At 38.0% G+C, this 25,445-nt stretch overlaps 5 protein-coding genes across 5 annotated transcripts in view; 2 read left to right on the top strand and 3 right to left on the bottom strand.

Moving 5' to 3' along the window:
• Positions 1-13,059: 13,059 nt before the first annotated feature.
• LOC134650048 (cryptochrome-1) lies at positions 13,060-14,942 on the bottom strand. The gene is made up of 2 exons (XM_063504872.1): positions 14,784-14,942; positions 13,060-14,521 (listed from the first exon to the last, which is right to left on the bottom strand). Exons 1-2 carry the CDS (start codon positions 14,880-14,882, stop codon positions 13,088-13,090), a joined length of 1,533 nt encoding a protein of 510 aa, XP_063360942.1. The 5' UTR covers positions 14,883-14,942; the 3' UTR covers positions 13,060-13,087.
• Positions 14,943-15,744: 802 nt separating this feature from the next.
• On the top strand, positions 15,745-17,972 carry LOC134650435 (spermatogenesis associated 6-like protein). Its single transcript, XM_063505390.1, has 4 exons — positions 15,745-15,907; positions 16,113-16,296; positions 17,299-17,468; positions 17,790-17,972. The coding sequence occupies exons 1-4, from the start codon at positions 15,863-15,865 to the stop codon at positions 17,970-17,972; spliced, it is 582 nt and encodes a 193-aa protein (XP_063361460.1). The 5' UTR covers positions 15,745-15,862.
• Positions 17,973-19,590: 1,618 nt separating this feature from the next.
• On the bottom strand, positions 19,591-20,402 carry LOC134650548 (acidic phospholipase A2 2-like). The gene is made up of 2 exons (XM_063505501.1): positions 20,201-20,402; positions 19,591-19,805 (listed from the first exon to the last, which is right to left on the bottom strand). The coding sequence occupies exons 1-2, from the start codon at positions 20,299-20,301 to the stop codon at positions 19,604-19,606; spliced, it is 303 nt and encodes a 100-aa protein (XP_063361571.1). The 5' UTR covers positions 20,302-20,402; the 3' UTR covers positions 19,591-19,603.
• Positions 20,403-20,537: 135 nt separating this feature from the next.
• Positions 20,538-23,861, top strand: LOC134650434 (uncharacterized). The gene is made up of 4 exons (XM_063505389.1): positions 20,538-20,566; positions 21,667-21,780; positions 22,613-22,738; positions 23,388-23,861. The coding sequence occupies exons 1-4, from the start codon at positions 20,538-20,540 to the stop codon at positions 23,596-23,598; spliced, it is 480 nt and encodes a 159-aa protein (XP_063361459.1). The 3' UTR covers positions 23,599-23,861.
• A 1,246-nt stretch (positions 23,862-25,107) lies between these two features.
• The window catches only part of LOC134650183 (ATP-binding cassette sub-family G member 8), an 84,085-nt gene continuing 83,747 nt past the window's right edge, over positions 25,108-25,445 (bottom strand). Inside the window, exon 19 of the mRNA XM_063505089.1 lies at positions 25,108-25,395. Coding sequence (XP_063361159.1) covers positions 25,138-25,395 — 258 coding nt within the window. The 3' untranslated portion in view covers positions 25,108-25,137. The remainder of the gene's footprint in view (positions 25,396-25,445) is intronic.

Genomic DNA, 25,445 nt, shown 5'->3' with positions numbered 1-25,445 from the left:
AAGGGATCTGAAAAACTAAGGTAAGTTCTTGCACGCATAGTTTCGAATAAGGTTGTGTTGTGTGGCGTGCGCAGGGTGACTGCAATAGTTATTGGCCGCTACATAGTAATTGGCTACCCCTAACATATCAGAAAGATACAAGCCAATTGAAGCCGTATTGTTACGAGTGACCAATTACTATATAGTGACCAATAACTATAGCAGTCACTCTATTTTTATTCCATGCATGCCAGTAGCAACCTAACCTAACCTTACGCATATTTAGGTATAGGTAGTTCATAGTACATGTGTGCAATTTAAGTAAAAGAGGTGCGTTTCTGCTCCATTCCCTCAAATATATCCCCTTATTAAGATAATCAATATTGCGATAAGTTTTGATTATTACTTTAATTATATAATTCTTTCTTATGTGAATGCACAATTATGCGATACCAGATTACGTTAATCATGTCATCAAAAACCTATAGAAAAGTGAATTCTTATGAATAGGGCGCCGGTTGTACTTCTTGCTGTGAATATGTCAGAAATCCAAATATTACTTCGAAATTTTCAATGAGACACAGCGATTTTTTTTACAATTTTAGGTTGATCCGACGTAAAACATATTCGTATGGCCTACTCGTACACATTCATCACGCCGATTGCCAATGGCCAAGATTTGCCAAAACGCCATATATACATTCGCGAACGTTATACATAAATTACCTAATAACCATTTATTAGTTATATAACGTACAATCACCCCGAGAATAAATACCTCGAGATCATTGCTCCATACAAATGGGTGTCAAGGGCATGTCGATAGCGTCTGATAATATATCATCTTTATCAATTGATGCTGCTTTTCGTATACTGTGTATAAAAGCCATTATAAAAACGGGGTCAAATGGCATTGCTGAATGATAACTTACAATTTTAATAAAAACGTTCATAAAATAGCGCAATAATTTATCGTATCACGCTTATAAGCAATGTCTATCGAAATTACACAATCATATTTTGCATGATACATGACAAAGCACATAAAAACTATATGAAATGAACTTATTTAATAGACTGGCGCCGTAAAAGCGTATATATTTTGCACTCTTCGTCTTGTAAGATTATGGCAGATATAGCAAGCTACAAAATTGCATTAGACACATTACGAATTTCAGTTCATTGTATCCGGTTCGAAGGACCAAAATATTTCGAAAATAACTTACCATATACGATTATTTAATCAACCCTTTCCATTGCCGACGTCGTTTTCTGATCAGTGTGTTGATGGTCGCCGATCATGGCTTATCTGAAAAATAAATGGGAAATGAATAGGACCTATGCGGGCAGTTTGCTTATAGATTACATGTATAGGTAGCAGAAAGTTGTACTAAGTAACGCAGAATTTTAATTTAAGACACCTATATTTAGAAAGCAACGTTGCTTCAGCATACTTTATGGAGGGTTAAGGCTAGCCTCAGATCGAATGCAAACTCCCATCGTCGTATTCACCTGCTATCCTAAGTTTTTACTTTTGATTTGAAAATAGAAAAGAAACACCCTTTGACCTCTTGTGAAGTATAAGTAGTCACAGATCTCAATAACCCTATATCAGCACTGACCAATGGCAAACAGGAAGGAGTTATCCCATTAGCGTATAGATTAGAGTTCGGTATATAGCAATTGGACAATTGTACCGCTATTTCACCAATCGGCACCAATGCATGCGACAGTATCGTGCGATAAGGGAATATTACTCAAAAGTCAAAACAGTCAAGAGTTTCCATCTAAAAATAAAGAGACATCGATCACAACGAAATCCGTAACGAAGTGTGGTACCTATCTATGAGTAAGTATGTATGTATCTTTTTTAGATTTTGCTTCTACAGCGGCCTTACCACGTGTCTCATTACATTAAGATCTTTTTCGCGTCTTCGGGGAAGAGGCTCAAACCAAAGGCGGTCTTCACCTTACCGGTCTTTAATCAACTAGCTAGTTGACCTATAGGTACATGTTTGAATCGTTTGATACGATACATACAAACGATTAACGACGGTATAAAAACATTACGGCAAAACAAAAAAAAGCGCCGTAATTAAAATTAAAATGCAGTCTGAGGTCCTACCGTGAAAAACGAAAATTTAAGTTAACCCATGGAGCGCCCTACTATCAGTATCACACGTGTGATAGTAGTTAGTATAGGAGTTCCATAGTACGGTAATTTGTTTCGAATATGCAAGAGCGATAGAAAGGCATATAACGAAATTTTCGATTTTCGTTTTTCGCGGTAGACCCTCCTGGTATAGAGGCGTTTAAAAACCAGAGACCAAACAATTAGGTATGTAAACATGTTACATGGTAATGTGTAGAGATGCCACGAATATTCGGCAACTATTCGGTATTCGGCCTATTCGGCCACTTTGCCGAATATTCGGTATTCGGCCGAATGCTGTCTACTATTCGGCCGAATACCGAATATCTGTTGAACCTACTTAAAAAGAAAAATTGCACAATAAAAATAACCAAAAACTATGTAGATATTTTTAGAATGAGTTCTTGGAAAGTTGTTAAATACGAAGACCATTTTTTGAGCATTTGTTGATTAAAAAACATTTTATTTTTATCATGAGTCTGATTTGTTTGACTCTATTCATTAATTTTGTTAAACAAAAATATATCTTAGCTAACGTCATCTAACGTTGAGCTTTGTTGGCGATCAGTTTTCATAATAATTGTGACTCAAAATGTTCGCATGTCATGCCGAATATTCGGTCACCGAATATTCGGTATTCGGCCGAGAGAGGGGCCGAATATTCGGTATTCGGCCAAAACCACTATTCGGGGCATCTCTAGTAACGTGTATTCTAAAACGCAGTGAGTATAACCTACATAGAAAAACAATGAACAGGTTAATCATGGTTCACATTCAGTTTATTGCAACTGATTTATAATGGTGTAATCAGCTCAAATCAGGTTTCCATTTCTAAAAGATTTTTATTCAGTCTCAGTAGGGACTAGTCACTAGTAGGTTATTCCGGAAAAATATCGGAGCTGTAGACCTCGCAAGCGCGAAGCGCTGCGTTTAAATTTTATGGCATCTAGCACAACGGCTGCGTGTGCGTAGAGTGTACACGTATGCACGTGGCGCATGCGCTGAAATTAGAGCCGTGCACGCACATGTCACGCAAGCCGTGAGCCCTCACTTATAAGGTTCTGTATATTACACCGCGCATGTCCACGTGCGCATCAACGCACACGCATCCGATGTGCACAAGCCTTTAAACAATCCAAAAACTGAATCAACAAAAAAAAACATAGGTATAATTGTCGAACTTACTCAACATTTTACGAGAATCAGTAGAAAAACGCGATCTATTGAGGAGAACAGCTGGACATACAAAAGCAATTTTACCCAAGCTGAAATGGAGACGGTTCGCGGTCGCTCGGTCGTTATAAATGCGAAAGTCACTTTCTGTCTGTTAATAGAAAAAAGATTAGCCATCACTTTAGGCAGATACCAACAAGCAGGTCGGCTTCAGACAGTACTATTAGTTATTCTGTGCTTCAGACGGGGATTCTCAACAGTCGACCACATACATGCGACTGAGCAAATCATTGAAAAGCACCAGGAATATAACATACCACTGTACATTGCTTATATCGACTACAAGAAGGCTTTTGACACTATACTTCACCTCGCAATCTGGAAAGCACTTCAAGATCAACAGGTACATAACACTTACCTAAAAATACTAAAAAACATTTATAAGAAAAGAACCAGCAGAATCAAATTGGATAACATTGGTCCAGCATTTCCTATTAGAAGGGGGGTAAGGCAGGGAGATCCGCTTTCCCCAAGACTGTTTATAGCAGTACTGGAATTAATCTTCAATGGGCTGGATTGGAGGTCCCACGGAATAAACATCAGAGGAAAAAACCTGTCTCATCTCCGTTTTGCCGACGACCTAGCCATATTCGCAAACAGCAGCTCAAATCTAGAACACATGTGTAACACCCTAAACGTGGAGAGCAAAAAGGTAGGGCTAGAAATCAACTTTACCAAAACCAAAATAATGTCAAATAGCATTAAAAACCTATATATATTGAGTCTGAACAGATAGAGTACGTTGATCATTATGTCTACCTAGGGAAACAAATAAGCTTCGATTCCAAATCAAATGACCAAGAGATAGAGAGAAAAATCAAAAACACCTGGAACAGGTTTTGGAGCTTAAAAGAAACCTTAAAGAGCAACCTATCTGTTCAGCTCAAAAAGAAAATTATGGACATGTGCTTACTCCCAACCTTAACCTACGCATGTCAAACGTGGAAGTTCTCATCAAAGACAAAAAGGATGATAGTTTCATGCCAAAGGGGTATGGAAAGGAGTATGCTGAAAATAAGAAGAATTGAGAAGACCAGGCATTCCATAATCAGAGGAAAAACAAAGATTATAGATGCACTAAGCCAGGCCCAGAAACAAAAATGGAGATGGGCTGGCCACGTTGCCAGACTCCAGGACGAGAGGTGGACCTTACAAGCGACAGCCTGGAAAGGCCCAGACGGCAAGAGAAAAATAAGACGGCTGGGCTGACGACATTATTAAAGTAGCGGGGGTCAACTGGATATGGGAAGCCCAAGACCGCACAAAATGGAAAAATCTGGAAGAGGCCTATACCTCCAAAGAGGGTTCTGGTGAAATTTAGATTTAAGCATAGGTTAAGTTACTAATACTTTAAAATCCATGTTATGAAAACCAGAAATAAAAGGCTTTTTTATTCTTTTTATTTTATATGTTGCCGGGTTATCGGCCATGATGTGAATTAGTAATAAACACTGATAATAATAACAAACCTCTTTAATTAAATTAATATAACTGGAATGCAGTGTAGTTGACTGCGATACATTTTCCGTTCCTTTTATATATTGACGGTTCCTCTTCAAAATCCCTGCTCCTTTTCAAACTGTCTTCTAATCAGCCAGATACAATTATACAACCTTGACAGCTGTTCGAGTCATTAAAACTAACGACACTGTATCGCAGTCAAACACACTCAAGCATAGATAATCTGAATATTTGACATTGCTTGACATTCCATCAGACGCAGCCGTCATAACAAACGGTCTGCGACACGGCCATTCTGACATTTCACACGCCCTCGTGGGAAGGCGTACCTGTAAGTGAAAACTCCACGAGAATAACAGTTCACTCGGCTATCCTGACCACAGCTATAAGTGATAAGTGAAAATCAGTAGACTCAGCAAGTGTTACAAGCGGGTTGTGACTCACGCACTGCGTGTCTAATAATAATTCCATAGTTAGAAGTTATTAGTGAAAATCAGTAAACTCAGCAACTGTAACAAGTAGGTTGTAAATTTAAATAACCTGTACTCATAGCAACAACAAGCCATGCGCGTTCAATACGTAAATTATACAATTAAGTTCTGTTGGATCAATCAGGTATAATGTTATCAAAACAAAACAAGCTCGCAATAATCCTCTATTTGCCTATAATACCTATTTGCAAAATCATACGCGTAAATCGCAAAATAGTAAATATTATTGTGTAGTATTATTCTGCACTTCTCAATACCAAGATAGCTAACCGCCAAAAATGACATCATGCTCAGCAACTGACACACAGTCCTCATTGCGTAACCCGCAATCTGCATCATTGGCTAAACCACCAATGAAAAACCACAACTCATTGCGTAACCCGCAATCTGCATCATTGGCTAAACCACCAATGAAAAACCACAACTCATTGCGTAACCCGCAATCTGCATCATTGGCTAAACCACCAATGAAAAACCACAACTCATTGCGTACTCCGCAATCTGCATCATTGGCTAAACCACCAATGAAAAACCACAACTCATTGCATAACCCGCAATCTGCATCATTGGCTAAACCACCAATGAAAAACCACAACTCATTGCGTAACCCGCAATCTGCATCATTGGCTATACCACCAATGAAAAACCATAACTCATTGCGTAACCCGCAATCTGCATCATTGGCTAAACCACCAATGAAAAACCACAACTCATTGCGTAACCCGCAATCTGCATCATTGGCTAAACCACCAATGAAAAACCACAACTCATTGCGTAACCCGCAATCTGCATCATTGGCTAAACCACCAATGAAAAACCACAACTCATTGCGTAACCCGCAATCTGCAACACTGGCTAACCACCAGTGCAAATTCATACACTGATTGATGTCATTTGTGAGCGCTTAACTATTTATCACAATTATCACTTTATCAACTTAAAGCACAAAGGTTCTATTTTAGAATGATTGTTGCGAACTTGTTCCCACCTCTGCATCATCTATATCTTTACTGTCTAGATTTATGGGGCGTACAATATGGCTCTGGGCAATATGGGAAGACACCGACTTTTGTTAAAACGCTGAATTTTCCTATGTAATATACCGGACCGGAGTTCGTACGTTTTGGCAATTTCGGTGTCAAGGTCCCCGTTTTTAATTTTAGAAATTAGTTGTGAAATTTCCTCGTCTCGATGTTGTTCAGCTAGCAACCAATTGGATTCAAGATTAGTAATGTTAATAATTCTTTGGTCTTTACTACTGATTATTATGTTTTTTTTATTCTCACAATTATCCTCTCCATCTGAAATGGGATTCCTAGAGAAAAAGTCGGCATGTTGCATCCGCTTTCCTTCAACATGTATAATGTCAAAGTCAAACGATTGCAAAAATGCCCACCATCTGTGTACTCTAGGGGTAAGGTCCAACTTTTTACGTGTTGACTGAAGTGCATTACAGTCCGTCATGACTGTAAATTTTCGCCCATACAAATAATGCCTAAAATGTCTTATAGCGTTTACTACTGCGAGCGTCTCCAATTCATAAGAGTGATACTTTGATTCTGCAGGTGTGGTGCGCTTACTAAAGTAGGCAATTACATAACGTTTCCCATCCTTTTTTTGAATTAAAATCCCACCATAACCAATGGAACTAGCGTCAGTATGTAATTCTATAGCATAATTTGGGTCGAAGATTGACAAAACTGGGTTACTCGTTAAAATCGAAATTACAGTTTGTCTTATTTTTTCATGTGAAGACTCCCATGAAATTTTACCTTTAGAGACGTTTGTAAGTGCATATAAGGGAGCCATCACTTGGGAAAACTTAGGGATAAATTGGCGGAAGTACGAGGCCAAACCGATAAATTGTCGAAGCTGGGTGACTGTTGTTGGTGGCGGGATATCAACTAATGCCGCTATCTTTTTTGGGTTTGGTCTGATTTCGCCACACGTAACTTCATAACCAAGATACTCCACTCTTTGTTTAAGAAACGAACATTTTTTCAAGTTAAATGAAAATCCTGATTTCGTTAAAACGTCTAAAACCATGCGAAGCCGTTGCAAGCCTTGCTTAATGTCGGAAGCCACAATCATTATGTCATCCATGTAGACTACAACGAATTTGTCAGCGAAATCTCCTAATGCTTTATTGACAGCGCGTTGAAAAACCGAGGGCCCGTTCCGGAGACCAAAGGGCATAGTCAGGTATTCGTACTGCCCATCTGGTGTTACGAAAGCAGTTCTTTCGATTGAATCCGTATGAACCGGTATCTGATGAAACCCACTGGCCATATCAAGGGTTGTGAAGTAACGAGCGCCTTGAAGTCTATTTATCTGGTCAGATATTAGTGGTAATGGGAATCTGTCAGGAACAGTGTTGTCATTTAGTTCTCGATAATCGACGCACATACGATCTGACCCATCCTTCTTTTTCACAAGAAGTATAGGGCTTGCATATGGTGACGAACTTGGGCGTATGACATTGGATGCGAGCAATTCATTGACTTTATTACGTACGATTTGTCTTTCGTCCGGGCTTAAGCGATAAGGACGTCGGCAAACTGTTTTATTTGGGTCCTTGAGACGAATTTGCATTGGTTCTGTAACGGCAGGGTGAGGAGGTGTCCCAATGGTAAAGCTGTCACGAAAGTTATTCAAAATACTAACTAGTTGAGACCTATATTCGGAAGGAACATCAGTGTCAATTTTGTTGAAATCTAGCTCTATTGTTAAGTTTTGTTTTACTGGCGGTTCAATTAATTGTACAGCTAGTTCGATGTTCGCCTCTACAACGGGCTCGACTGTAGATTCTGTCATCGGTTTTTCTTGCGATTCTACTGTCGACTCTACGTTAGACATCAAAACTGCTGTTTTCCTGTTATTGACTTCTGTGAGTAATAAACTAGCAGATGTCATAGTTATGGCAATATTGTTGTTTAAAATTTCGCGTCCTATAATAATATCATGCTGTAGATAACTGTCAGGTAGTTCATATAAAATTATATTCAAGTTAATATTATCAATAAGAATACTGGTTGAAATTCTTAAATAACTATTAACAGATGTTTGTCCAATGCCTGTCATGGTAACAACAGCACAAGTACGCTCACCATTAAATCTAGAAGAGGCGCTATGTCTAATTAACGAACATTCGGCTCCAGAATCGTAAAAAAAGTCGAATATCTTACCAGAGTGGCTGAGCTTTCCTGTAGGTGCATTGATCATGCATACGTTTACGCGACGTTGTTCGGGCGCTGCACCTGAACTGCTCCTGCTGTTGCTGTTAGTACCGCCACTACCGGGACGAGCATGACTGCCTGTTGTTGGGCATCTATTCGCGTAGTGGCCTCGAGCCTTACATTTGTAGCATGTGATGTTACTATTGTCGTCCTTGGTGAATGTTTTCGATGACGCTGAATTTGTGGGTTGGCGTTTTCCATCTATCTTCGAACTTCTTCTGTTTTCATGATGACACATATGTGCTTTGTGTCCTGTCATTCCACAGTTGAAGCATCTGATAGGGTTATTGGTCTTAAATCGTTTATTTCCGGAGTCTGTTTCGGTTTTCGTGTCGGGTAATTTTCGTTTTAAGTAGGACAATGCACGTAGCTCTTGCTGTAACTTATTTCTAGTTTGAATTTCTGTTGTATAAGCCAGTCGTGGCACACGGGAATCTAAACGCGAAATGTGTGCTAAAACGATTGAAATAACAATCTGCTCTTGTGTTACGTCTTTCATTCGTGACATAAGGGACGTGATTATTCTGGAGGAGTAGGCTGCTAGACACTCACCTTCTTTTGGCGTGCTGCTGTTTAGGTTTATAAGTGTAGCCGCTGTCGTCTCTGGGCAATCATATCTTGTGACGAAAATATTCTTAAATTCGTTCCATGTCATCCCGGGGAATGAGATTTCTGATAACCATGCCGATGCCTGACCTTTTAATGCGCGGCTTAGCAAATTCATTAATGACGAACCTTTTAAGTCACTTTCGGTGATACACATGTCAGCGGTTGTTATCCAGGCTTTTGCATTCAAATCATGCTTATCTGGGTCAAATTCTGGTAGCTGGACCTTCCTGGTTGTCGGTGGCTGTGGCTGAGGTTTAATTGCTTCTAACAATGTTAGGAAGTTTTGATTTTGTTGTTCTAACATAAGACGCCACTTTTGCCCACCGTCCTCGTTGTCACTGTGCTCCTTTGCTGGCTCTAGGGGTAAACAATCACGATTGTCTCTTCTTGGTAAAAGCTTGCCGACCACGGGGCTGGGTTCTTTTTCCGAACGGTCTGGGTTGCTCACTTCTGATGTTGCCGGGTTATCGGCAATGATGTGAATTAGTAATAAACACTGATAATAATAACAAACCTCTTTAATTAAATTAATATAACTGGAATGCAGTGTAGTTGACTGCGATACATTTTCCGTTCCTTTTATATATTGACGGTTCCTCTTCAAAATCCCTGCTCCTTTTCAAACTGTCTTCTAATCAGCCAGATACAATTATACAACCTTGACAGCTGTTCGAGTCATTAAAACTAACGACACTGTATCGCAGTCAAACACACTCAAGCATAGATAATCTGAATATTTGACATTGCTTGACATTCCATCAGACGCAGCCGTCATAACAAACGGTCTGCGACATATATTACATCTTCATGCTTAAACCACTGAATCTTTAAAGGAAATTTGGGGAATCTGACTCCTTGGAAATGGAAATACTAATTATATGCAGACAAAGTTGTGGGTTGATGTTTACTGATATATGCATTACTGATAGTTTTATACATATCATACAAGTTACTGAATATCAAGCAATGAACAGTTTTAGCTCATAAATATTCTAGGCATAAACAAAGATCCAATAGAAAGTTAAACTGATATCACCAGCTGTACACAAAGTTGAAGCTTAAGTGAAAATACTGGTTGGACTGGTGTGACTGACAGTCCAGTGAATGCACTCTAATTTGTTGTTAACCTTAGTAAAAGTTGTATTTATATGTGATTGCTACTACCTTAATGTGAAATCAGACATTTCTACCTCATCTTAATGAAAGCAAAGACACTAATGATTTTCCTTCAACTACCTACTTGTTTGAATTGTCCATTAAATGTATTTCAGTAAAAGTTAACAATGACCAGTTTTTTTTCTTAAAAGGTTAAATTTAATATGCCAACCTTTTAAAGTTAAAGTGCCAATAGTTGGAACTGATATTGCTTCAGGCATATTAAATATTAACCCAATTAGAAATTGTGTATATGGCACAGGTAGTTTAAAGAAATATATATAATGGAACACTGTTACCGTAGTTTTTACTGTATCATTGCTTGATAATTTAAATGCTTAACCTAAAAGTTTCATGAAAATATCAAACCCATATAAATCATACAGTAGTTCATAGTTCAATGAGCGAAACTTTATTTAAGTGCCTTATTTCATGGTTGTTACAGTTGACTGGTTTATTAAAAACCCGCTATTATGTACCACAGCACATATGACCGTAGTTATGCAGAAAACGACCAACTTTTTATTTTTGTCAAAGTGACTTACACCCTAACTCAGTGGCTTTGGTCGCTTTCTGCATTGATAAAAAAATTGATTTCGTTGGCATTTCTGCATATAGCAGTCATGTATGTAGAACTGATAAGACCACATTTATAATGCCATTACTGTTCATAAAGATTAATGAAAATATTACAACTAAAATATATTTATTAGAAATTACATTGCTATTAAATGTTAAGTGCCTAATAGGTATACAATTTTTTTGTTTGTTTTATAATTAGTTAATTCTATTATGCTTATTTTTATTCTATTACGCTAAACTCCTTGTCCTGGAGAGCGTTCTTGTTGAATATTAGGTTATATAAACCTAAATTAGTATGACAAAAATGCTAACTCTGCATTAAATTTGCTAGTAAAAAGCATAATAGCAATGGGCGTTTCACCGGTAAAAATATATTAGCTTATTATATTACGCCATCATAGCGAAGAAAGTGTGACTACACTTTTTGCAACTTTTATACACAATTACACATTTAGAGGCTCGCAGAGGAGTTTGTGCACATAATAATGATATAAAATAAACAAAAACCTAGAACGCTACCTACCATAACAATTCGTGTCACGGCATAATAGACTTTCAGACGTCACGGCCTCGTTTAGGCGGCATTATTTTATTTGGAATGGTTATTTCGAACACTAATCGGTATACGATCACATTTTCTATAATATTTGTGGATATAAAACGGATAATTATACCGAAAATGACCGAAAACATAAAATTTCGGCACATCGAACTTTGACACTGACATTAATTTGACAATGACAAGTACTTACGGTTTTATTCTTTAGCCGTTTACATTCTCGTGCGAGCCTGCGAGCCACGAGCCGAGACGCGAGTGAAAGCGGTGCGCTCGTGGATCGTCTCGCGAGTCGCGGCTCGGCTCGCGCACGCCTGGCTCGCGTCTGGAGCGGTTTTTCGGGCACGAGTCAAAGGGGCTCGCGATGAGCTCGCGCGAAGCCCCCTCCAGACTTTGTGTATGAATCGCGGGCGAAGTCGCGAATGCGAGTGTGGAGTCGATTTCGCTGCTGCGAAAATCGACTCCACACTCGCGTTCGCTGCTTCGCGCCGCGATTCGCGCACGAGTATGCAGGGGGCTCGAGACGCGCGCTTTTTTACTGACAAGATTTGGTTGACCAGCTATACATTCGCGTTCGGCTGTTATTCGGTTACATAAATATAAACCTTATTTATACCTTGTTCATGAATCTCCAGTATTTTAACTGGATAAGGCATGATGGGTGGGGGAAATGAGCGAACGGGATAGTCTTATGTATAGCTGGTCAACCAAATCTTGTCAGTAAAAAAAGGCGCGAAATTCAAATTTTCTATGGGACGATATCTCTTCGCGCCTACATTTTTCAAATTTGCCGCCTTTTTCTACTGTCAAGATCTGGTTGACCGAGTATATCTTTCAGTAGGATCCTACCTTCTATGACCATGTTGGTTGTGTTTAAAATCGATTAGCTCGACGAGCTTAATAGCTGTGGCTTAGAAGCACTTACTTTGAAATAAAATTATAAAAACAAATATTTTTCATTTTTAAGTAGCAAAGAATGGAGGGTAGGGAAGTAAAAAGAATGAATGAATGAAAGAAATTTAAAAAAATGTCTATGGTTCACTTATACTTGGTCAACCAGATCTTGACAGTAGAAAAAGGCGGCAAATTTGAAAAATGTAGGCGCGAAGGGATATCGTCCCATAGAAAATTTGAATTTCGCGCCTTTTTTTACTGACAAGATTTGGTTGACCAGCTATATTTGTCAGAATCACATTTAAAATAAGGTCGGCAACACTGTATTTCATTCAATATTTTTCAAGTGTTCATTACACGAAGTATCGAAAAAGTGTCAAAAAGATACTGCACACTATGCACAAATGCTTTTTTGCGGAATAGACTAAAGACTTGTCTTGACAACTATAAGGTAGGGTTTTAAAGGCGTGTGCACTAAAAGTACGGGAGCAGAAAAATGATTTTAATAATATGTAGATGTAGGAATATCATACAATACAGATAATATCAGTGAATGGAAATAAAACAGTTTCATTTCCGTTTACTGGATAATTCATATTAAATAGTAAACATACAAAACAACTTAGTATACCTATTGAATAAAACTCATCTTGAGTTGAAAATTAACAGCTAACACATATTCTTATAAAAATAATTTGTACTGATTTTTAATTATATAATAAATACCATATATTAAATATTAATCATCAGTTCTTTTCCTCTTTAAAGATTTCTTTTCTTTTTTCTCTTTATTTGCTTTATAAGCAGCATTCATTTTTGCCATATTGTCTTTGTGAATCTTGTCATGTTCAACAATTCTTTTAGGATAGCCTTCACCAACAACACAACCAGCTCTGCGTTGTACTTCTTTTGGTGCCTTCCAAGGTTCATAAATAAATGCTTCAGGGTATTTTGCTAATTCTGGGACATACTTCTTGATGTATTCACCTTCCTTATCAGTTTTTTTGCCAAAAGCCACAGGGCTATAAACTCTGAAGTATTTATAGAAGAAAGCAGAGGCTGACAGCCACATCCAATTACCAGCATTGAGAGACCAGTCATAATCCAGTAAATAATCCTCAAATACTTTAGCTCCTTCCTCCCAAGATATCCACAAGTCTCCTCTGGTTAAGAAACAAGCTACCATGTGTCGGGCTAAATGATGTATCCAGCCCTCTTGCTTCAACTGGCGCATTATGGCATCAACAAATGGAAATCCAGTCCGACCTTCAGCCCATGCTTTGAGATGGGCCTCATTCTTACCCCAGGGAATTTGAATGCATACAGGGTTACCAACCATTTTGTCAAAGTTTTCAGTGCCTGTTCCAGCGGTGTAGTAAAATTCTCTCCACATGAGTTGGCCCATTAAAGATACTGGTGGCTCTGTGTGCCTCCTGCCATTTTCAACTTCCTTCAATTTATGGTAGAACAACTTTGCAGACACACAGCCATGGCTAATATAGGGACTTAATACTGTAGTGCTTGGTTCAAGACTGTTTGGAAATGAATTAGGCTTCTCAAACTTACACACCCACTCTTTTCTAGCCATGTACATGTCAAGTCTATTCAAACCTTCGGTTTCACCACCAACATATTTACAAGGAAAAAGTGTAGAATCATCAATACCCAAGTCACTTAAATTTGAGACATCATACTCCTGAGAATCATGATCAGATGGACAGGAACTATCAGATATCTGTTTATTTATTTCTATACATGCTTTAACAGGTTGCTCCGATGCTAAAGAGAGAAACTTCTGGTATGTCATGGGAACACTTCCATTGTTTTTCTTTAACACTCTATTGCAATCATAAACTGTGTGTTGAATTCTCTTAATAACAAATATACCTTTTTTCTCAGCAATTTCCTCAATTATCTCATCTTGCCTCACAAGTTCAGGATCAATGTCAAGTTGCAAAGTTAAATTTTTCACTTGCCATTTGTCAAACAGCTCTGGTAGTTTCTCTTCTGCTTTCCCTTTTATGATGTACAAGCGAGTATTGAGTTTTTTTAAATTGGCATCCAGATCTTGTAAACTTTGTACCAGGAAACGCAGCCTGTTTACTCCAACCTTGTGTTTGATGTCAGGATCTATGACGTAGATTGGTCTAAGGTAGTACTTTCGGTTTTCTGCCTGAAATAAAAAAATGGCTAATTAACTAATTTTTGAAATGGAAGTACTTTTAACACAGTACATACAAATTTAAACAGAACCTCAATTATTACAAGCCACTAAGTATAAATTACTTATTAGACAGCATTGGGGGATATTTGGAGCCAGATTGGATTTTTTTCAGTTGAGCTTAGAGAAGGCACGGTTCCCAGTGGGCTTAACCGTGAATTTAAGTTGATGAGCGAAACTATCATTGTAATCAAGTATCCTTCAGTTATCTTACCTCGTTTATTGCATTCCGAAGGGCAAGGTTGTCGTGTACACGTAAATCCAAACGGAACCAGTGAATAACAGACGGTACTAATGTAGCTGTTGCTGCCATAATTTAAAAGGATCTCAACATGCAATGTAACACGTCCAAAACCTACACCTGTGCTGCAAGTAATTATAATTTTATAGTTAGTAAAACCACAGACTACATATATATAAAACAAAACCTTTTGTATACAAGTCTCTAACAACATGTATTGTTATTTGATACCATCATCACTTACATTATGGCTTATTGAGATGAAAACCTTGAGACACTTATTGCCTTGCATTGCAGCATCAGTAAATTGTGATTCTTGTGAAATAATTACAGCGTTATTAAACGAACTTACCTGAAGTAAGGTTCTATTCAAGTATTCGTAAGATTTAAGACATTTCCTTCCTTAAAAATTAAATTAATTATAGAAAATAAATAAACTAAAAAGTACGAAATTATGATCAGGATATTCGGGATGGATTGAATTGTATTATAATATTATTATTTATTTTCTTTTGACATTTGAAGAAAAATGGCGCAATTTCGCGCCCATAAAATAAAGCTTAGTACACATTTTTGTAGTTCACCTTTAAGTAGTAACACACTATCGCACCGCACCACGACTTTGGTGCGTCGCACCCACATGTCGCACCCATAAGTGAGAGCGAGAAAGAGATATCTCTTTTTCGCTCTCACTTATGGGTGCGACGCACTAAGGTCGTAGTTAAGTAGGTTACGTGCAGTTAAAGTAAAAGAGGAAAGAGAAATATCCCCGTCATTTGCGAAATCGGCAAAATCGGCTTCTATAAATAGAAGTGGAGACGTGGCCTTATGTCAGGTGTCCAATGAAGAATTTTTAAACGAATCGACTTTGTGTACGGATCGTTACCATAGTAACACATTCTTGATGTCAATGTCAAGAACTCAATAATGACAGTACTATTGAGAACAAATTGAAAGTTTAATGGATGGAATCTACCTCAGAATCATGGTTTAGTTAATTTTTAGAACAGTTATTTGATTTCGGTATGGAAAGTTAAAAAAAATTATGCAAAATGCCCAAAACTATCGAACTCACAGTTGAAATTGTTGTGCAAAGAGTAAGTTTTGCATTGTCGTTTTAATTTTCTGACAAAGTTTGCTGTTTTCTCCTTTTTTCTAAATATCAGCTTATATCAGAAGTGGCAGTGAAACAAATTTTAGTCGCCTGTTCGCCCCGCATAAACTAGATGCGTAACTGGTAGGTGCCTAACATTGTACTTGAATTTAATTTAAAAAATTAAGTTCACCTCCCACTTTTCCCAGGTTACCTGTCCAGGCGTGTGGCTGTGTCAAGATGGCTGTGTGTCGCTCATCGTGTCCGCTCTGGGCACAAGCTATGAAACCTGTACTCTACCACCCACCTTCCCCCTTGATTTCAAGGACAGATTGTACTTCCGGAAGAGTTTCCAAGAAACCTGTGCATTGAGTAACATATGTTGTTTATTGAGTAAGTTACTCAGTTTACAATTTGGCAATATTTTTAACTTATTTAAATTTAATTGGAGATAATTTGTTCTTGTATTAGAGTCCACAGCAAGCTCGGCCGAATTTCACCTTCCCATACAAACTGAGTTTGATTGTAATGAAACTTTGCATGTACAATGACATGAGGTATATCTATGTCTGTAATTAGTTTTTATAGTTCTAGCTAATAAAACAAACGAAAAAGAGCAAAAAGAGCAAAAACAAGTTTTGTATGAAAAACTTAAATTAGCTGTATTTTTTAACTATGGTATCTGAAGCTACATAAACTAATTACAGGCATAGATATACCTTATCCTATTAAGTAAGTACAAAGTTTCAGAGCAATCTAGCCAGTCATTTTAAAATGAGAGTGTAACGATGTTTAAATGGAGAACCAAGCTTGCTGCGGACTCTTAAGACCGTGTGCAGGCGTGTCTTACTCCGCGATTTCATCGCTTTGCTACAGGTAGCTAAAAGTACATTCGTTTGGCCCCACTTTTGGGGAAAGCAATAAGCCGCGCGTGGCGCTGTCGCCACCCAGCGGCCATATCTGTGCTGATCGTAACAGACTCGTTTTGTTAGAGAGTGAGTCTTCTGTACTTAGTACTATTATTTATTCTGTGCCGTGTGTTGCTAGAGCTGGGGCTCCCAACCTTTTACCCTATGAGGCCTGTAATGTTTTATGAATTAAGGGGGTAAATATGGAGCAGCTGCTGCGCCTCCCTTGGAAATAACTACGCTCCCCAGGCAAGTGGGGCGCGCCTGACTGGTTGGGAAACCCTGTGCTATAGGTTAATATTGTATTCAAGGAAATAAATAGATATATAGTTGGCCTAACCAATTTGTCAGTCAGTAAGAACCAGGAAAACTATACTCATCCTTTTCTTTTGGGTGCTAGTACACTAGCGTAAGACATAGTATGATTTTTTCTGTATATTTTTGAAATGAGACAGTCCTTTGACAAACTATATATTTTAAATTGCAGAAGATGAAACCTTATACTGTGAGCTAGTGCAATGGTCCCAGAACTGTGAGTCTGGTGAATGTATCATCCTCGCCCAGTACCTCGGCTCCCTTAGTGATGTTCTGTTCCCGCCAAAGATGTGTTGCAGTGAAGGCGTGGACTTACTCATGAGGAGGTCCAAGAATTATCCTGTGAGTACTTCATTCATATAAAAAGGCATACTTTTTGATTAAAAATGATATGTTTGATTAAAAAAATTAAGAGCTAGATCACGACAGAGCGGAGTTGGGGGGTCAAAATTCTTTCCGCTGTCTTGTTTTTTGTCCCCAAAATGTGACGGAGTGAAGCTTTTTGTATGGGGAGAAACTTAGTATTTAATTTTTCTCAAGAGAATTAATAATCTATAGTTATCAGGCCACAGGCTTACGTAAGGATTCTACTGAACCAACTTGACTAGTAATATTTGGCTGAACTGTACAAGCAATTAATACCTACATTTAAAACATTTTTAGGGTATTCTCTCGCCAAAGATCGAGATAGCTACAAAAGTCCGCATAGATGAAGTTTGGAACAACAAATCTGACCAATTTAATGTGAAAATTCAGAGCACCAAAAATAACACCGGTTGTAACTGTATGCCTCGTTCAGGGCCAAGACAGAAGGCCGTCTGCCACACTCCAGAGTACCACAGGTGAATTAATTAGTATTAAAATATATCCATGTTAAATAACTTCAAATATTCACAGACATTTTGCAGTGCTCTAGATCTCTGCGTAGACACACTCATGGTCACGCCAGTTAGATTTCACCTAGGATGATACCGAGAATAGATATAAGACACACCTCGTGTTTGTAGGTACGACTACGACATAAATGCGTGCTTTACCAGTTAAATGAACATATATGCTAAATGCGGCTTTTAAAGCCCTATCATGGAAGTCACGGAGGTTTTCAGTCGCTCGCTGTATCTCTCATACTCGCTGCATGAAGCGCCGGGGCCGGGGCAGAGATAAGACTATTGATGAAATACGCTTGCGAGCAGACACCTGGGCATTTTCACTTAAGAGGCAACTGGAGTGGTCATTTCTCCATACAGTCGAGTACGTCGACTGTTTCCTCCGTGAGTTTTGAAGCTAGAGCAATGATTTTTTCAACACAAATGAATATTGTCAATATCTGTGTCGGACCGTTTTGCTTTTTTTGATATTTTTGTTATTTAAGGCGCTAGAGCCCTTCAAAAATGGCCAAAATGGCCTAATTGATTATGCGTGGTATTCAAAACTGATATCAATTAGCCAAAAAAGCAACACGGTCCGACACAGATATTATAATTTCATAATCATTTAGATTTCCAAATTTGGTTACGATTGGTTAAGTTTTGGAGGAGGAAACAGTCGAGTAAGAAACCTCGATTTTTGAGATTTTTACGCAAGATTTTTCGCCTTGTCCTTATCGCACTAGTTTTAGGAGCCGCTTCCGTTAGCGAGACGGGTATATTTACCTAGGTAAAATATTTAAATCTCAGCTCCTGTTTCGTCTTAACTGTGTATCATTCATTACTATCATTAACGGCCGGTTAGTAATCGTCACAAAACTGACGGACAATGTCAAATCCCATACATTTTCTCAGGAATGTAACGGTTAAACGTCACTGAAACACGACTTAAATCGCGCTATAAAGTAGGTACAAGTTAAAATGAAAACGCCCACCTACCTATTATAGACAGTGTTTTTCTTTAATATACATGAACGGTGTATTCGTGATCTTCGCCGTAAAGAATGTGTTTTGCTCAGTTTGTCGTCAATTCAGTCAAAATCAAACGTCAACGCAGTTGACCACAAAACATATGGCGCCGTACAGCGCCTTCTACTCCAGCTGTCAAACTCTTGGGCATGACTCTTTTTAGACATCTCTATTTCTCCAAAACTAAGTTAAACCATAGAGAAAAAAATACATAGATTGTTCACTCCATACATCAGTTTTAGTACCAAAAAGACTTAGCATCTAGCATCGAGTAGCGGAACTATCAGTACAGCTACTTGTCTTATGCTGTTGAGATAAGACTTTCCGGTCGGTGCTACATCTATTGTCAAGTAGCAGTACTGATAGTTCCGCTACTCGATGCTAGATGTAGACACTGAAATTAATAGTCTAACTACTCTAACTGATGTATGGAGCGAGCACTCTTGTCTTATTATATTTCTCTATGGTTAAACATATTTTTTGGATATTGTCCTGACATAGGATTATCCAGAAACGAAACAACACTTGAAAACTCTTTATTAGGTACCTATTTATTGTACCTGTACCCCATGCCGTTGGAAACTAAGGGCATCCGGCGTCATTCAAGCACTCCATCATTGCCTTGTCGCACACGCAAGTCCACAGCCCGCACTTGTCGTACCCGTCGTGGCAAGACGGGTACCCGTCGTTGCAGCTCCATTCGTACGGTGACACATACATGCTGCTCGAGCAGCCGTACAAGTATTTGTTGTCGTCGTAACACGCGTCGTGTTGTTCGCAACAACTGTAAAATAATAGTTGTTAGCAGTTATTAAAGGGAGCAAAGTTGTCGTTTACCGCCCTCCCCTAATAATACCTACCTCTACCTATTCTATTTAGACCCATGTAAGAGAAAGATCCTAAAATAGAAAAAGTGGATTCTAGAATGTTGCGAGGGTTGATCCACTCATATCAATTTGCTATTGTATAATCTGAATACCGCTAATTGAACGGAAATTTACATACAATGTATTATGGGTGTAGCAGATACTTATGTACCTACACTCAAAATCATTAAAAATTAGGTAGTCAGTTTATAAGTACCTAAGTATAAAAATTTCCATATCGTTTTGAATAGAAATCATACAAATTGGCCCAATTTTATTGCTAGACTGTAAAACTTTGGAAAAGGGAAGTCACCTGTCAATATCATTAATAGGTGTACCGGAACCACCTAGGCCGCAATAGTTTCCATAGTATTTTAAATGCCACGGATTGCAGTCGGTCGCGCACTCGATCATACTGAATAGGTTTATAATGCCACGCACAGACGGCTCGACATTCCTGTGAATTAAAATTATTCATTGTCTTTATCATAATCATCATCACATTAGGCCGCAGTTCTTATTTAAATACTTTAAATTATTATCTCTAAATTAGAAAAGTAGTGGCTAAGAGAAATGAATTTAATTTAAGATAAAACGTATCCCTTAAAATAAATGGAATCTTTGTAAACATTCTGTATTAATTCATAATCATGTGTGGCATCTTCGTAATTTATTTGCGGTACCTTACCTAGATAACGTGTTGACAGTCAATGCCAAATAAAGGCGATAATTAAAGTAGATAGTGACGTACCCTGTCTTATTCTCCTCACGCCGTGGCTGCGGTATTTGTCTACGTAACGACCCTAAAACTAAAAAGTAACATTACAAATAGTTTCACCATATCTCATATCCCTAACTTAGTTTAAAATGCGGAGTGTGCTACGCTTGGTAACATCACGCACAGTCGGTAGTAGAAAAACCTGCTGTTGATTATATGGATAATTGGATGAGTTATGGAGTATTTCCTTTCAGTCTTGCATTTACACACAAATTGTGATCTTATTGACAAGAAGTGATATAAAACTGTAATTTCTCTTTTGTAAGACCTCGTTAATCCGGGCAGGCAAAAAGCACGAGGGGTTTTATGTACCTTGTCCTTTATACGTTGTCACAGCTTTTTTCTCTAAAACGAAACCTAAAATGTTTTAGACATCACGTCTTAATTAGGTTGAATATATTATTGTAAAACGTAACAATTTTTATACTAACCGGAGCCGTTGGTAACTTGGTAAAATACACAAATGCTAATAAACACTATTAGTACACGGCCCATGGTTAATTAGTGGTACACGATTGCAAAATGACTTCTAAAATCTGAACCTTGCTCATTTATTTTTGTTGTATTTTTTCCTAATTAATTTAATTAGCATTTTTAATCAATATACCTAATGCCTTATCGTTTCGTATGTTTGTTTTGATTAACAAAAAAAGGGGCCCATATAAATCACATTTTGTTAAATCACTGTGTAGTTTCATCTTACCATGCTTACCCAAAATATTATTAGAGCACTCCGCGAGGGTAATAGGAACGTTAAAGATTTTCAACATGTTTATTATTGTTCTGGTTTCATTCTAAAAGGTCAAAAGATTTTTGTGCATTGAAACAATTAATATGAGTAGGAGTACCTACCGTACCATGGAAAATGAAATAGGTACCTAGTCTTATATAACAATTCGTAAATACTATTATAAAGATAAAAGAGTCGATGGACAGTTAAGTGTTGATATTAGTGCCTATGGAAAGTATTATAGACTCTAATTGGTATCTAATCATTCCAGAAACAAATGTACTAGTGGCAAACACGGCACGAAGTCCCGGTCGAGGTCGCGGTCTGGGGGCTCCGCTAGCAGCGCCAGTCGCGGCCAAGACAAATTCCGCTGTGCATATTCTGAGTAAGTATATTTACTTACATATCTTGCGAAAATAGAAAATTCGTGAGTTATCTACCCCCTCTACCCCTCTATCACTCTTGCATATTCGAGCGATACTTTAATTTTTTCCGTTACATGATCCATTCCCCGACTTGCTTTTGCTTCAAATCTCTATTATATATTTTCATTAAAACTGAATATATTTGACGACTGGTCTGGCCTAGTGGGTAGTGACCCTGCCTGTAAAGCCGCGGTCCTGGGTTCGAATCCTGGTGAGGGCATTTATTTGTGTGATTTACACAGTTGTTCCTGAATCTTGGGTGTTTCCTATGTATTTATGTATTTGTATATTATATATATCGTTGTCTGAGTACCCACAAGAAAAGCCTTCTTGAGCTTACTGTGGGACTTAGTCAATCTGTGTAAGAATGTCCTATAATCATCATCTTCCTCGCGTTGTCCCGGCATTTTGCCACGGCTCATGGGAGCCTGGGGTCCGCTTGGCAACTAATCCCAGTAATTGGCGTGGGCACTAGTTTTTACGAAAGCGACTGCCATCTGACTTTCCAACCAAGAGGGTAAACTAGGCCCGTATTGGGATTAGTCCGGTTTCCTCACGATGTTTTCCTTCACCGAAAACGACTGGTAAATATCAAATGATATTTCGTACATAAGTTCCGAAAAACTCATTGGTACGAGCCAGGGTTCGAACCTGCGACCTCCGGATTGCAAGTCGCACGCTGTTACCGCTAGGCCACCAGCGCTTTTTAGAATGTGTGAATATTTATTTATTAAAACTGCAGAAATCCTTACCCATAAAACTGTATCGTTATTCCTTACCCTGTTCCCCTAGTCCCACATACAAGAGAGCGACGTCCGCGCAATGTCCGCAGCGAGACTATTGTGTGTTCAATGTGAACGTAGCTGCGGACGACTGTTGGATCAATGCCGCGGGCAACTATGATGATGATGTTGAAAGGTAACTCACAGCGGTCCTTAGGGTGGAATCAGATCTGTTAGCATCGAGCCGCATTTTATATATGAGAAATCGCTCGTTAGTATGAAGATGCGTACGCATGCTTTCAGCTTTCCGATGCGTACGCATCTTCATACTAACGAGCGATTTCTCATATACAAAATGCGGCTCGATGCTGACAGATGTGATTCCACCCTTATTCCTTACCATATCCCTCTGTACTCGCCAACAAACTGCATTTTAAGCAGTAGCAGTTTGGCGAGTAACTTTAAAATTGATTATGTATATGTGCCTTTGAAAAAAAAAGAAACTTAGTCTCACCGAGTGTCACGTGTATGTACACCGACGCTCCTGGAGTGCACGTGGCATGTATTTCACTCACATATTGACTTTAAAGAACAAGAATACTTGACTTATATTGACTTTAAAGAACTAATAACACTGGTTATTAGTTTATTACCCAAAGAATGGAATAAAATCAGTAAATCGTCAGGTGACAACCAAACCACTATAGTTACTTACAAAAAAAATATAAAACAAAAATCGACCTTATTTCCGTACTAATAAGGTTCACTGTGGCTTTGAACTTGTGGTGGTAATTAGAGAGTGAAAGTATACTTTTTATGAATGTTTAAGTAACTTCTTCCAGGAGCAGTCAGCAACGCGCGGCTCATAGCGAAGACAATAAAGTATTACTTGAGAGCCGATACGTAGATGACGATGAGAGACTCACTCACGAGTACGAACACATGCCAACTATAAGCCAAACAAAAGCATACCAACAAAACAAACCTTGCCTCTGCGCAATCTGTAAACGATATCACGAATTATTTCACACCAACTCGGATACACACGTTTCGTGAGAATCAAAAATAAGTTGTATGCGCATTATCATAAGATACAAAATGTATATTTGCCCCTTCGTAAGTACCTGTTACAATATTTAATATTGTTCGTAAAACTGCCGTATTTATTTAGGATTAAAATTTTATTGTTGTATTGTTTTTTTACGAATTTTATGTACCTAAGTGAAATCATGAAATAAAACGAAACACATAATTTAAATTTATTTTTATTATGCCGAAAGTAAGGTAACTTAAAAATTATTAAATAATTATCTAATTGATATGGCTCCACTTTAATTCCTTTAAACTACTTAAAATTTAATAAACTATACCTATCAAATAAAAGAAGAAGGATAAAAATCAGATGTAGGTACTAGTCAACATTTAGCAGTATAGGTAAATAAAAATAAACACCTTAAAATGTCGTAATACTGTTTTACCGTACAAGAGTATATGATGGTTCATTTAGATTTAAGGCTCATCTAGACGGTCCGAGCGAGTTATGTTACTTTGCAATATTAGATCGGTCAAATGAATTAGTTGTTACACCGTTTTCGGCAATATAACGTAATTCTCATTGTGAGGTCGGGCCTAAGAAAGGATTTGCGTAAATGACAATTTTTCATTTATTATTTCATACACTATTGCATTGAGCACATGTACATTCACAATCATAATAGGTAAGTGCTTGAAGGACTTTTCTACAGAAGTAGAAAAGAGAAAGCTAGATAGTTCAAGAATAAAGAAATGGAAGTCACAGCTTTCAACAACAATATCCAACCTAGTTGCGAGAATACCCAATAAAAAAAACACCGTTCATTATCATACACGTAAAAGAAAACGATGTAAGCGTTGTTTTGACATTGTCATTCTGTTCTTTTTATTTACTCTATCGATAATAGTATAGTTTCATAGACATCACGTTTTTGGCAAAACATGGTGAAGAACGAAAAGTAGTGACTAAGATAAACTTGTGATATGTGTCTAATTAACCTAATACATGCATTCGGCACATTTTATTATACAATATTCAATTATTCATGCATTCAAGGACGGAAGACGGTATACAGTCAGCCTTTCGCATTTAGTTATTAATATTCTATTACTATTAGAAATAAGTACTACTTTAGTTATAATTTCTTTGTACATTCATTTATTTACTTAATTTCTAGCGATACAACTAATTTCCAGATCAGCTTTTAAGATCAACATTTTTAGTTCAGGTTTTACAAAAAATACGTGAGATATTGAATTTATTGAATTCCTTATGTTTCTACTCGAATACCAAAAGTAATCCATATTTTTTGTCATCTACAAACTTTTTTTACTGCAATCGTAATTTCTGCATTAAATTATATGGAAACTTAATTCATCTTCCAATACAATCGCAATCCAACGCGGCAACGCAGCGAGCGTGATGGGCACCTTTGCGACGGGGGCAGCCCGGGACTGGTTTTAGTAGGTGGTTATTTTTTATAAATTTAGTTTGTATTTATATTTAGGTTTCTTCAATTTTCTTCATAAATTTCTCATTACATAAAAGTCAAAGTACTATTTTCAAGGAGTATTAACAGTAACCTTGTGCCCTTTGAAGCTGTTTCGTTCCTTTCTCCTGACGTACTTGGTACAGTCGCACACAAAAGCCAAAAGCGCGATCACAGCGAAGACCGCATAAAAGATGGCCAGGGCTATTAGGAAGCTCTCTTCTGACCACTCCCAGATGTAGTCGGCGCGGAGGTACTCGAAGTTGGAAAGGACTTGGGTGCCGTTTGGCGGTGGACATTGGGACTGTACTATGATGTCGTTATACGGTCTCTGGAAGAATGGGACAAAGGTTACGATTAATTATTAAGTATAACGGACCG

The sequence above is a fragment of the Cydia amplana genome, chromosome 8 (assembly GCF_948474715.1).
Source record: "Cydia amplana chromosome 8, ilCydAmpl1.1, whole genome shotgun sequence".
Taxonomy (NCBI): Eukaryota; Metazoa; Arthropoda; class Insecta; order Lepidoptera; family Tortricidae; genus Cydia; species Cydia amplana.
Note: the sequence above shows the minus strand (reverse complement) of the source record. Positions and strands in the feature narration are given on the sequence as shown.

Coding starts and splice junctions, on each gene's coding strand:
- LOC134650434 (XM_063505389.1), top strand. CDS start 20,538: ATGTGTGGCATCTTCGTAATTTATTTGCG. Junction 21,781..22,612: donor TTCCGCTGTGCATATTCTGA/GTAAGTATATTT, acceptor CTGTTCCCCTAG/TCCCACATACAAGAGAGCGA. Junction 22,739..23,387: donor TATGATGATGATGTTGAAAG/GTAACTCACAGC, acceptor TTCTTCCAGGAG/CAGTCAGCAACGCGCGGCTC.
- LOC134650048 (XM_063504872.1), bottom strand. CDS start 14,882: ATGGCAGCAACAGCTACATTAGTACCGTCTGTTATTCACTGGTTCCGT. Junction 14,522..14,783: donor TTCGGAATGCAATAAACGAG/GTAAGATAACTG, acceptor TTTTTATTTCAG/GCAGAAAACCGAAAGTACTA.
- LOC134650435 (XM_063505390.1), top strand. CDS start 15,863: ATGCCCAAAACTATCGAACTCACAGTTGAAATTGTTGTGCAAAGA. Junction 16,297..17,298: donor TAACATATGTTGTTTATTGA/GTAAGTTACTCA, acceptor TTTAAATTGCAG/AAGATGAAACCTTATACTGT. Junction 17,469..17,789: donor GGAGGTCCAAGAATTATCCT/GTGAGTACTTCA, acceptor AAACATTTTTAG/GGTATTCTCTCGCCAAAGAT.
- LOC134650548 (XM_063505501.1), bottom strand. CDS start 20,301: ATGATCGAGTGCGCGACCGACTGCAATCCGTGGCATTTAAAATACTAT. Junction 19,806..20,200: donor CCTATTAATGATATTGACAG/GTGACTTCCCTT, acceptor ATTATTTTACAG/TTGTTGCGAACAACACGACG.